Raw genomic sequence first — 13143 nt, 5'->3', positions numbered from 1 at the left:
ACAAATTTTTGCTTTGGTCTTTAGCTGATATTAAATTCAAATGATAAATTTAATTACCTAGTTAAGAAAGTATAATTTATTAATAGCATCCACATCAAAATATAGATAATATAGATGGCTTGATAATTATTATAAAAATATAATGATTATCATTGGCCAGGAAATACATCAATGAGTAATCACTTTGATAGGTGTTATATCGAGATAAATAAATTAAAATAAATAAATTCCAATAATTACAAATAAAATTGAATTAACATAAGAAATCTATATAACGGTAGGACAAAAACTTAATTACACCTTATATCTAAAATAAATATCTTAATTTACTTTGTACAATATTCAATAGTCAAATATTCAATATTTAACAGACCCCTTAACATCCCAAATTTTCATTGTGAAATGAATTTTTCATTGACAAAACTAATGTTTTTTCAAACACTTTGTCAAAAAAAATAATTTAAATCACAACAGAGTAGAAACCAAACACCAAATATGCCCACAATTCCATTAAAGCTAATATTTTACAATTCTTTTCCCAAGGGATAAGACAGCCTTGGCTTCATCAGAGTGACCTCTTAAAAGAGTCCTTTGGTATTTCAGTTTGTTTCCAGGCTTCACTATACTGCTACGTTAATGTTGATCTGAAATGAACAAAATTATTGATTAATTTAATGGTTGATTAAACATAGGTTCTGCTCCATAACTTTTTTATTAAAAGTTAATATTATTAAAACTACATAATTTTTATTTTTAATGATTTTTCTGAAATAAATAAAAAGTACAATTTTTCCTAATTTTATTGTTGTCATAAATTTCTCAATTTATACTCGTCATAATAAATTTATTTATAACTGGAGAGCTTTCTTACTATAATTGGAGAGCTCTTAGCAATTATGTAAAACGGGCTACAGTGGAAAGAACTCGATTGGTTAGTTTTTGAGAGATCAATGCCATAACACAGATGTTACTATGGCCTTGTTGCTTTAACATAAATACTGTGTTATTATTATAAATTATTGACTGGTTATATGTATTGGTTTTGAAGTATTTAACATATTTATTTATTATTTTAAGTTTCGGATGCTTTTCCATTGTCTATGTGTTTCTTAATTATTAAATGGATTCATTTTTTGTATATTTTTTAAATAAAAACATTTTTTAAAAATTGAACCTATAGATTACTAATTAACTAAACAATTATTAGATAACTTTGTTCATCCTCACTGGAATTGAACTGACATTACTGCAGTTGGGAGGTTGCTAAGGTGACGCCTTAACCTTCTCGCCTTCAATGGCGAAAAATAAAAAAACAAATATAAGAATATAACTAATAACTTTAGTGTACTTTGTGATATGTTTACAGACCTTGTAGGATAAGGACCAGAGCCTAGCTTAGGCTCTATCCTTCGCTGCAGAGAGTGAACCCTGGCAGCAAGGTAGCACATGAGGAATGTTGCGGTAAACAGCATGCTCCCGAGAGCTCCACTCATCAGCATCATGTTCTGGCAGGCGTTCTCCTGGGTCGGCTCTGAGTATACATCTGTGAAACATAATAAGGCCCATGCAATTCATTTGCTTTGAATTAACAAAATTTCATCTTAGCACAGTATACTCTTAGTAATGTGCGCAACCTTCATTAGTACATTTTCAGAACTAACTTTTGAGCTGGAAAGTTAAAAATTTTCTAAATTGTGATTTTTTTAATTGTTCTTACTAATAACTTGATGAGTTAAAATGATTTTTTTTTATAAAATTCCATTTTATTAATGTTATGTCGAGAGAATACAACCAATTCTGTGAATTCAAAATGAAATTAGCTTAAAGATGAATTTTCGCAAGGAAAAATATACACATCACTTAAAAAGTAAAATTGATACTTTTTTCTATTCAAAGTTACTTATGAGAGAATATCTAACTCAAAGACTAAGATATTATGTAATTTTGGTTTGTATTTTAAATTATTGAAATTCTACAACTAAAATGTTACAAAGCTTATTTTATTATTATTAATTTAATATTATTTTTTCTAAAATCTTTGACTTTTCATAAAACAGTATATAATACATCTACATCACAATTCTTATCTCAGGATATGTTTTTGTAAAAAAAAAAAAACTTTTCCTCTCATCTCCTTAAATTAATTTTCAAATTTATTCATAGTTTATATTATCCATTTTTAATGAGTAGTAAGAATGTGAGACGGATAATTTTTCAAATAAGTAAAATTAAAGGTTCTTAAGATAATTTTTTAATAAATCTGCATTTAAGCTCAGTCAAATGTTCAATGTTCAATGAGGAAAAAATCCTATCTTATATTAAAAACCACTTAATATTACATTGATATACCGAGTTTAATCAAAACTGTTAGAGCTACTCTTGAGAAAATCTAAAATGTGTGAACAATTTATTCTAGAAAGTGGCACTTCTAGTTAGTCAATTTTAATAAAAAAGTTGCTGTCAAAAATATCATTTCAGTTTCGTACAACTTTTCATTTTTGAGCTAGGCTGACCACCCACACAGAAAGACACCATTTTGAAAGACTTGGTTATTTGGACTCAGGGATTTCAAAACATGTATTTCTGCCGAAAACTGAAATTCAAAATTTTTCATTTTATTTCATAAATAGGAAAGTGAAAGTAAAAATCATAATTAATATAACAATGAACAAGACTAAACTGTGTGTCAAAGAGAACAAAAATATAACATAGGAGCAGAATAATTTTAAGTTTGATTTAACAAGATATTATTGTCTAATAATCCCAGTTTTACAAACTATGTTAATACAAATTTAAATTACTAACATTAATATAAAAAAAAAATCTAACTAAACTTTGGTACACCAAGTTTACCAGTTTTAAAGTGTACCAACACTTTTATTACATAATTAGACTACGGAAAAAGCCAAAATTATTGACTTTCTAATCTTATTATACCTGACAAATAATTACAGAATTGGGCTGAGATGAGTTCACTTATCCAAAGAACATTTGAGCTAGAGCATCGACTTGATTAAATGATTATTTATGAAGTTGACCAAATTGACGTTCTTAAACAAATATAATTTAGTCCTGTTTCAAATCTGTATGAACTTCAAAACCACAAAGTTTAGAAGCACAAATCATTGATATATCTAAGTTTTTTTTAATAGTTCTAAAATTTAAAAGTGAATGATACCTCCAGGCATAAGCACAGTGTATTCTATGTTCTCTTTGAATTTAGTGAACTGAGAAGTAGTGTTGCCTTCTTCTCCCTTCTCCACTCTTCCTGTCCATGTGTAGTTCCTGTGGTCTTCTCTCTTCTTCCTACCATGGCCAGTCGGCTCAAATTGGTCCATGCAGTATTCCTGCAAGAGACATTTTTGAATTAACTTGGATTTCTTAAATTCAATGAATACATGATCAAATTTTATTATAGCAGAAATTAAATTTAAGATCAATTTTAATTTTGATTTATATAGATATATATGAATATACACCTAATTAATGAAATCTTAAAATATAGAAGAATGTTGGAATAGTTTGATAAAGTTTAGGATAGTATTTTAGGCCCTTACTTTGATTCATTTCTTTACTTATATTTCTATACTATATTCTTTACTTAAGAATATCAAAAGAAGTTATTTTTAGTTATGAAATTTTTCATTTGGTTTGTTATTTTTAAAATTTAAAGTTTTAAAATTTTGTTAGTTTTAATAATTGGATGTTCTCAATAATATTCTGTTCAGGGCAGTGTTGTGGCATTTCCATTTCCACAACATATGATAACTTTTTCAAAAGGGACAATCGGAACAAGATCCACTCATTGTTATGATAACTGAGTAGCTAATTATATGAAAAATAATGTCTCAGTTTAGGAAATCATAATAAAAATTGATAAAATGACAGATATCTACATATCATCATGGTTCATTGGTATATTTTTCTTTTCTTTTGTGTCATTTGGCAAATAAAACTATTTCAATTTAAATAGAACTCATTTTTCTAGCAGTTTATTAATTTTTCTATTAATATAAATGCAGCCTGAAACAATGTCCAATTATAGAGGTTTCTAGTTTACTTACTTTCTAGTTTACATCTGTACCACGACCTGTGTGAGCGAAACTGCAAATAAATTCACATATAAGCTAGATAGTAACCAAGGATGTGTGGTCCTCACAGGTTTCACGGATAACCAGGTGGTTTCAGCATGCAACAAGAGTGCTGTGGAAAGAACTATTGACTGCATTCAGAGGACATTTAAGGAGATTGGTTTGGCTTTGAATCCTCAAAAAAGCATGGGTATCGTTATGAATAAAGGAGAGCTGGAGACAAGACTCTCCCTTGGGAATGGAGATAGCATCCAGACAATAGAAAAAGGTGAGACTATTAGATATTGAGGATACACATTCTTGGGAGAGCTAGCTTGGGAGATGATACACAGTTCAACCATGATTCGGTGACTAATTAGAATGAAAATCTGAACAAGCTAGTTGTCACTTGTTTGCTTGAGTAAAGCATGAATTGATGAAGCTTCTTAGAAATGCTGATATTACCGCTTTCCTCAAGACAGGTAAGTCAGCATTCATTCTGGATCCCAAAGTGAGATAAGAAAGTAATGAATGACCTTCACCAGGCAAATAAAGTAGATAGAGAAAAGAGGGAAATTTATAATAAATGTATCCCTTTTCTTAAGAAAAAGTTCCGTGAGAGGTTCAGGGAAAGAGACTTCTATGTGAGAGGCATCTGGTTTGGAGTTCGTGAAACTGTACCAAACACAACAAGGAGCTTCATGGAGAAACTCTGTTTTGATATCAAGGACATGGCTAAAATGGCAGAAGGGATAATTCTGGACTCTCTAGGAATCATCCACCATCACAAGCATTGTAGCTAAGAATGATAGTGATGTCTCGGAGAGCATGCGTATATTGCACATTATGTATCTTCATTATTTTATATATTTCATGCAATTTTATATTTATTACTTTTTCTTTTAGCTTAATATATTTATTAATTACTTTTAACAATATTTTTACTTATTCTATTTTAATTTTTATATGTATGTTTTTTTATATTAATATATTGTAAATGGGGGCGTCCGTATTGGGTGTTATGTATATTTATATATTTTTTTTTACTATATTTAAAATGGCTATATATATTCTTTTATACTTAAACTTAAATTTATTTGTATGAGTGATGGGAAAAAAAAGAGAGAAAAGTTTCTGAACATTAGAAACATTAGAAACATTAGAAAAATTAAACATACTTAAAGAATGATAAAAAGCTAGAAAAAAATTTGTAATTGAAGAAATAATAAATAATAAAAAGGAAAAAAAAAAATCATGCATCATCTTGCACATTCTTGTACAAAATGTAGACATTTTTAGAATGTGACATTTAAAAAAAAAATATGCTGTGACTATTTTATTAATAAGATTATAAAAAAATTGTGCTTCACTAGTTGCCAGCACAACATTTTTTTCTAATGAAGTGTTTTTCTCTCTGCAAAGGTAATATGTCAAAGATTGAACTGTAACACGATAAAAAGAACAATGTTTTCAGAAGCTTGTAACCACTGGTTTTTATGCCACAACATATTTCCACCCTCATCTGTAAACCTTCAGTTTTTTTTTCTAATTAATTTATTTTTCTAACTGGAATTTGGACGTAGTTTTTTTTTGTTCCTAGCAATGGATATCTGGATTAAAATAATACAAAAATTAGGAATAAAAGTATTTTTAAGTTAAGGATGATCACACACGGGCTGGCAATCCAAAGCATCCATGCACGCCTTGATCTGGGAGTGGATCCAGAGAGTGGATCTCTCCCTCATTGTACTCAAGAGGAAGGCCTCGAAATCCAGAAACACCTCATTGTGGCGCTCCCTGTATCTGGCTGGCTGATGAGGAATAATGGAACTGAAGTCGGAGTTACGGCACCTATATGTGATGGGAAAAAAAAGAATTATTGTTAGCATATAACTTAATCATTAGAGTAAGTTCACCCTAAAAATAATTAATAATTGACAAAAAAAGTAGTTTTTTGAAAGTTATAAATGCTACCTAACAAATACCTATTCTCTCCTAATGAAATAAAGGAAATTCACACGGTAAATATTCATGGTAATCCAATTCAACTGAGATTAACATTACTTCACGGATTTTATTGGAGAACGGTTTCCATTTCCAATAAAATGGTAAATTAGAGCACTTATAAATTATAGGATAAAGAATATCTATAGTATATAAATACATATATATCCGAAGTTATTAAATAACATATAGTTTTCATAATTTATCCCCATTAATTTATTTTTGGCATAAAAAAAATTTTTTTGTTATATCTTCGATCATTTTTTATATTTGATTATATTTATTTTTGTCATAAAATAATATTTAGATAAACTGGATTTAAAAAAAAAAGTTAGGTATACTTACTTCTTTTTTAATTACTAAATGTCTCATAAGACATTTAGTAATTAAACAAAGAAGTAAGTAGTTAGTGGTTTTCAAAATGTAAAATAAGAATAGATATTGATAACTTTAGAAATAATGATATATTTAAAGATGCTGCAGGTTTATTAGACATACAATGGATTATTATATGGATAAATTCTTTAGTGTATCAGTAAATAACAAAAAAAAAATATTTTATGTGTTCACTCCCATGAATTTCTTGTTTGGTTTTCAGTGCACTATAGTTGCAGAGTTTGCAGGAATGTTTTGGGAGATGTATAGTTTTCGAAGAATCCAGAAACTAAGAAAGAAGAGAACAGGTTACCATGGGAAACTTCTCAAAGACTTTTAAAACAAGGATGAAAAGTTCAATATGCTGTATATTGATATGCCAATATTTTTAATAATAATTTGATAGTGATTCCATAGCACTTTATATTTTTCCTCTATGTTCATAAATGGTTGAGATAAGGGTAATAAACTTCTTTTTTTGTCTCCATTTTTTAAAGAAATGATGGATGTTTATTTTAGTTCCGATGATCATCATGTGATGACCTGTGACTTGGGTCTTTGAAAAAAAAAAATTGGCGTATGTGGTTGGTGGACAGAAGATTTTTATAATTGCTTTTGAATAGTACCATCATGAAACGTAAAACCTCAAAATTTTAATTTAATTTTTGTTTAGGTTAATTTTTTTTGAATATGAATATGAATATGAACATAGAGAGCTATTATTGAAATTGAAAACCAAAAAATTTATTAATAAAAATACAGCTGAAATCCAAAAAGTTGTTAATACTTTTTATCTTCATCAATAGTTTTTATCAACTAGACATCTGTTCTGATGTTTGATCATACATTAAGAAATTATCAGGGAAAATAAATCAATACATTCATAGATTGAAACAATTTATCAATAAAAATACATTAGATGTCTAAAATGTTATTTCTTTTTATCTTCACCAGTAGTTTATGTTAATCATAAAGTTTTTATTAATTTAATATCTTCAAATTAAAAAATTATTTTTAGTAGTTACAGATACAATGAAAATATATAATCAAATTATAGGAAAGAAAGAGCCTTTCCGCCATTCCTCTACGACTAGCAATTAATGCAGTCTCGTAGAAGGTGGGAGAGAGAGTCAAGATTCAATTCTTTGAGCCTAGGTGAAATAAACAATAACAACAGCAGGAGAGAATCGAATTCAAACTAATAGATCCGACCCTCTGGGACCCGTGCCTCATCGTGCTCGAATATCACGACTTCTTAATGTAGATGCCTCGCAGATGTACATTCATTCTGCTGAGTTGCTGATTTCATGCCTAAAAGTTTTTGCTTAATTAATATTGGGCCACTCAAAATCTTTATAGACTCCAGGCCGAATCTGTCATGAATTAGATGAGCTATCTACCGGCCTTAGATCCACCGACCGTCCTATCCGACCACATGATTAATGACCCAAAGCACACCTGTTTACAAGACAACTGATCCAAAGAACCACTTGAGAGAGAGGCTTCTAGTGTAGTTCCCTGGTAGACCGCAAGACCTACCGAGCGTGACAGGCCCTTCCGGCACTTCGCACTGCCTGCTCCCAAATAGTGTCGGTACCGTTCTAACCTCTTTGGAGGCTCATCATTTGGAACAGCCTCTGCGATTCTTAAGTGTGTCGGTCTTAGCCGTATCCTGGAAGTATACAGGTACTTCATCATTCTCCACACTGCTCCGGCCTGTACTAATTTTAATTTATCCAGTGCTAAAACGCAATGTATGATGAAAATCCTAGATCATCTTATGATTAAAAAGCAATGTAAGATAAATAAGTTGTAGCTTGGACGTACAACTACTTAAGAAATAAACAAGTAAAAAGGATTTTAAAAGGAACTTGTACAGAAAATATTGTGGTAAAATAAAAGAAACATTTTAACCAATGTAAGAGAAAGAAATATTTGCACTGGCCAAAGCTGACTTGAATCTCGCATCAAGCTATAATTTAAATTAGTGGCCCGTCTATTATTACTCATATATTGCTACCACTAAAGTCTTGGAAACCCCGAGAAGAGGAAAGAGCGACTCTTGGGAAACAAAGATGGCATTATATGACTCAATGGTCTCCTGAGTTCGCCTATACGCATCCCATGTTTGGAGCCTTAGAGATCTCGATACTATTGAAATTTCTCAAATTAAATTTATTAAATACCTATGTGGGTGGACCAAGAATACTCCAAACTATATAGTTCGACTCGAGACAGGTAGAAGTCCTCTCAGTTCAAAGGTAATACACTGCTGGTCCAAACTGTCATTGATGTCAAACAAGTGACTCCCAAAACTATGTTTCAACAGACTAAAGATGCTAGATGCAGAAATCTAGGATGTAGAATACAATTGGGTCTCACAAGTTGATATGGTAGCCCAGCAATATAGATGTAGAAATGAGTTCAATACTTTATACAAAAAGGGAATATTGAAACATATAGGTGATATTCTTGAAAAGATCTTTAACCATAACTTCTCAACTGATATCAATGGATCATTGAGCTCAAATATTAACCCCGTACACCGATCGGTCTGCAGTTTCAACCACTCAAATCTGAAGCATATCTAACATATAGGCTAAATTAAAAAAAAATATATACATCTGTCAACTAAGAGTAGGAAACCCAGAACACATCAAATTACACCACGGAAGCAAAACCATCACTTTCATGGTAAACAAACTCAGTCCATCCAGCAAAAGTTATTTCAATAATGGTTTGTACCACATCCTCCTACATTGTCCAACCTTAAAAGAAAATAGACAATATATCTCAAAGCCACTCATATCCGTATCTTGCGACGTACAAAACATCGAAAATATATTGAGCATTGATAGTAAAGCTAAATTGAACAGACTCTATATTTATATTGCAACAATATGTAATAATATATCACGTTTTCGTTTATTTGAAATAATTCTCATAATTTTAATTTTAATATAATGAAGTAATGAATATTATGTCAATAGTTTTGTATTATCCAATTTGTTTTGTTTTTTATGTATTGTTTTGTTATAGAGCACTTGTTTTATCTTTTGTTTATTGTTTTTGTAATGGAGTACTAGACTCAGGTTTTGTTTTATAATTGTATATTGTGTAATGAATTTGTACAAGACTTTGTCTTTCACAAATAAAATATATTCTAATCTATTATTACTACTCACATGCACCATCTCATAATCAACTGTGTTCTAAATCTTATAGGACAACGAGATAAGAAATTGAACATTACGAATAGGTATTACTTTTTAGTTGTTGAAAATTAATGGTAAAAGCTAACATTTTCCCGTAATTCATTCCAAGGTAGTATTCCATGAAAAGCACAAGAATATTACATGTTTTTCTGTTGGACATTAAATTGTAGGATAAGGAACAAATTTTTGAAAGTCAAACCATTAAGGTACTTTTAAAAACCTTATTTTTCCTGTTTCTCAGATTTGTACATCCTTCTAAATATTTCTTATATCAAATTCCCCCATCCCTCAAAACTGTAGCTCTCAGTAAATCCTCACTTGGCCCTTATGTCAGGGTTGTTACTAGGAACTCTTAAATCGGAACCTGCTTGTGTCTCTTCAACAACTCGTGAGCTGTACCCTTCGAATTATTTTTCAATTCAAAAACTGCTATCCACTTTATTGTATCCACTGACCATGCATTGTTGATTTCGATAATTTTTATTCGTGAGATTGATTCAAGCCAAATTTTTTAACCATACAACATTAATAGTTATTATAAATATACCGTAGTTTCAAAATAAACCTGGAATTCCTCTACTTTGGAACATGTACTCCTTTTTACTATTTTGGAAGTAGGCCTGGAACTAAGAGCCGAAATATGGTTACTTGGAACTGGATCAGCCTGAATGAACTGTATACCGGAGCAGCATGCAGAGATAAGATACTGACTCATTGTGACCCCCTGACCTGGTATTAAATGATATGAATAAAACTCACCCGCCCCTGACCAGGGCTACACTTCCCACAGCGTGTGCGTCATCCGGGTCGGGTGACACAGCAACTTCCATCAGCTTCACGAACTTCCACGCTATATAAACATCAAATAAATCCTCAGATTATTTAAGAATAAAACTTTTATTCACTATATATAATCTGAAAATTACAGATGAAAAAAATCCTGTTATGTATAGAATAAGCAACATTATTTTAAATATACTTTAATTAGTTTAATAAAATTAAACTTTTATATTTATATTTAAAGTTTAATACAATTAAATAAATTGAAGCATATTTAAAATAATTTTGTTTTTTTCTATATATAACAGGATTTTTTTGCAAATGTAATTTGCAGATTATATTTAATTTAATATTATTAAAATACCCATTAAAATTATTAACTATCTCAAATTTAAAGAGCTTAATAATAACAATAATAATTTAAAAAAATTGAAATATCAAAATAAAAAGTGAAACATGAGCATTGAAGACCATTCGGTTTTACGACCTAAAGCCCTAACGAACAACAAGTTAAATGCTATATAATTTAGCGAATAAGACATTCATTAATTTCATTTTTATATTTAATGCAGGATATTCATACAAGCAAAAAAAGATGATATAATAGGCAATTTTTGACATATTATAAGTAAGGAAAATAAACGTATGCAAAATTAGTTTGTTTTTTGTTTTTTTTATGCCATTTTGAAAGTTAGCTGCAAGTACAATTTCATGTTGAAAAATATATTACATATTTATATATATATAAAAAAATAAATAACAAAATATTGGCCGAAAACCAGTATCGTATACGTTTCAGAATTATGATGTTGGCATGTTCTGTAATTTGATACTAAACAAGATTTTTTATCACTAAAAAAAATACAGATGGTAACAAAAAAAAAAGTAAAAATTTGGGTTAGAATATCTTCGCTGCGTTAGATATGAAAGTTGTTTGTTGATTATTTCAGGTTTACCAATCATCTCTATGTCTACCAATCATTACGATCTTGTGCGGCCGCCATCTAGTTCCTCACTCCCATCATGGCATCACCACTCACACCATCACTCCATCGAAGGCGTGGTCGTTCCTCTGTCACTATTTTCCTTGGCAGATCATTTTCAGCCATCCGAGCATGCCCTGCCCACCTCAATCTACTGAGCCTCACCAACTGGACAACGCCTAGTTCCTTATATAAAACTTTGAGATCCTGGTTTGTTCGACGTCTCCATATCTGGTCATCCTTGACAGCTCCAAATATTTTATGGAGAATCTTCCTCTCCAAGACCATTAAGTTGTGCTCACCAGTCTTGGAGATAGTCCACGTTTTCGAGCCATATAGAAGAATTGGCCGAATAATTGTTTTATACAAATAAATCTTGGTGTCCTTAGACAAGGCACGGCTCCTAAAATCTTCGTTTAATTTTGGAGTCCACAACATTGTCTTGGATTGTGAGCGATCTAAGATACACAAACTCGGGGACTTTTCCAAAAGTAAATTCTCCAATCCTGATTTCTTCACCGGGCCTGAGGATTTCCTCTGTGCCCATGTATTTGGTCTTTTCTGCATTCACTTCAAGCCCCATTTTTCTTGCTGCTTCAGCTAATTTTATAATTATGCTGCTTAGTAATGAAAATAAGAATAAATAAAAAGGTAAAACAGGTTTTCATCATAGCTAATACTAGTCCAATAGGGCGGGCACATTGTCCAAGGGAACAGGCGGATTTGTTTGGTTTTTTATTTTTAAAATTCTTAAATTTTAAGATGGGTTATTTATTTATTTTTTTACGCATGCAAAGATTTATGATTGTTATGAAAAACCAAAACAAATACCATTAATATAAAAAGAATGAACAGACCTTCCGCACTGTGAAAAATGAGTGTTGGAAATATAATCACACCAAATAAGAAAATATAATAAAACTAAAGTATAACAAAGTGAAAGTATAACGATACAAAAATAAAAAGAAGCAAGAGATATTAAATTGAAAATATAAATCATATAAAATAATTATTTCTTTAAAACATAATAAATGTGAACAATTTCTCATATTCGATTCATTATTATTTATATTTTTTTTAATAATTTATTATATTGTTTGTGTGTCGTTGTTATTTATTTAATATAGAATCGCATAAGAGAACCCCTTCAATGTAGGCCGAAACTTGGTTACTCAATAATTTTATTGAATATTATAATAAAGAACTCTTGTTCTTTACAATCTTATTGGCGTCCATCTTGACCAATACCCGGATTATCTTCTTTCTGGGAGCATTCCAACTATTTAGTTAAACAATTTTTTTTTTCAAATTAAGAATGGATATCGCTTGTGATTGATCAGCTGGAGTATAGTCTTCATACCAAATCCTCGTCATAACACAGATCGATATAATTAAATGTTAGGAATATTGTTAGTTGCCTAGTAAAAGAGATGTACTCACCTGACTTTGGATTTATCCTCGCTCTGAGCTGGAGTTTAGTTCCTATTGGCACCGCTTGGTCCACGGGCAGTTCGCTGGAGGAACTGTTGGCAATTCGGGCGGGGGCCTCTTTGTAGAGCGCCACTTCGTACTCCAGCCGTCCAGGAGTCTCTTCCACAACTCCAGAGACCCTCGCACCATGGGGTCTAAGCAGGGCAACGTTTTATATAAATATAATAATATTGATATTTTGAGATAATGAATTATAAAAATTGGACTATAAACAAATGCACAATA

The 13143-nt window shown here is 30.6% G+C and overlaps 1 protein-coding gene across 1 annotated transcript in view; it reads right to left on the bottom strand.

Annotated features, from left to right (window-relative positions):
* Positions 1-288: 288 nt before the first annotated feature.
* Positions 289-13143, bottom strand: part of LOC106682763 (uncharacterized) — a 76657-nt gene continuing 63802 nt past the window's right edge. The window contains exons 5-10 of the mRNA XM_014423801.3: positions 12868-13052; positions 10424-10514; positions 5744-5921; positions 3179-3347; positions 1369-1543; positions 289-644 (exon numbers count right to left, since the gene is read on the bottom strand). Coding sequence (XP_014279287.1) covers positions 629-644; positions 1369-1543; positions 3179-3347; positions 5744-5921; positions 10424-10514; positions 12868-13052 — 814 coding nt within the window. The 3' untranslated portion in view covers positions 289-628. The remainder of the gene's footprint in view (positions 645-1368; positions 1544-3178; positions 3348-5743; positions 5922-10423; positions 10515-12867; positions 13053-13143) is intronic.

The sequence above is a fragment of the Halyomorpha halys genome, unplaced genomic scaffold (assembly GCF_000696795.3).
Source record: "Halyomorpha halys isolate HHAL.00 unplaced genomic scaffold, Hhal_1.1 Scaffold441.1, whole genome shotgun sequence".
Classification (NCBI taxonomy): domain Eukaryota; kingdom Metazoa; phylum Arthropoda; class Insecta; order Hemiptera; family Pentatomidae; genus Halyomorpha; species Halyomorpha halys.
This window is presented reverse-complemented; position numbering and strand designations above follow the sequence as displayed.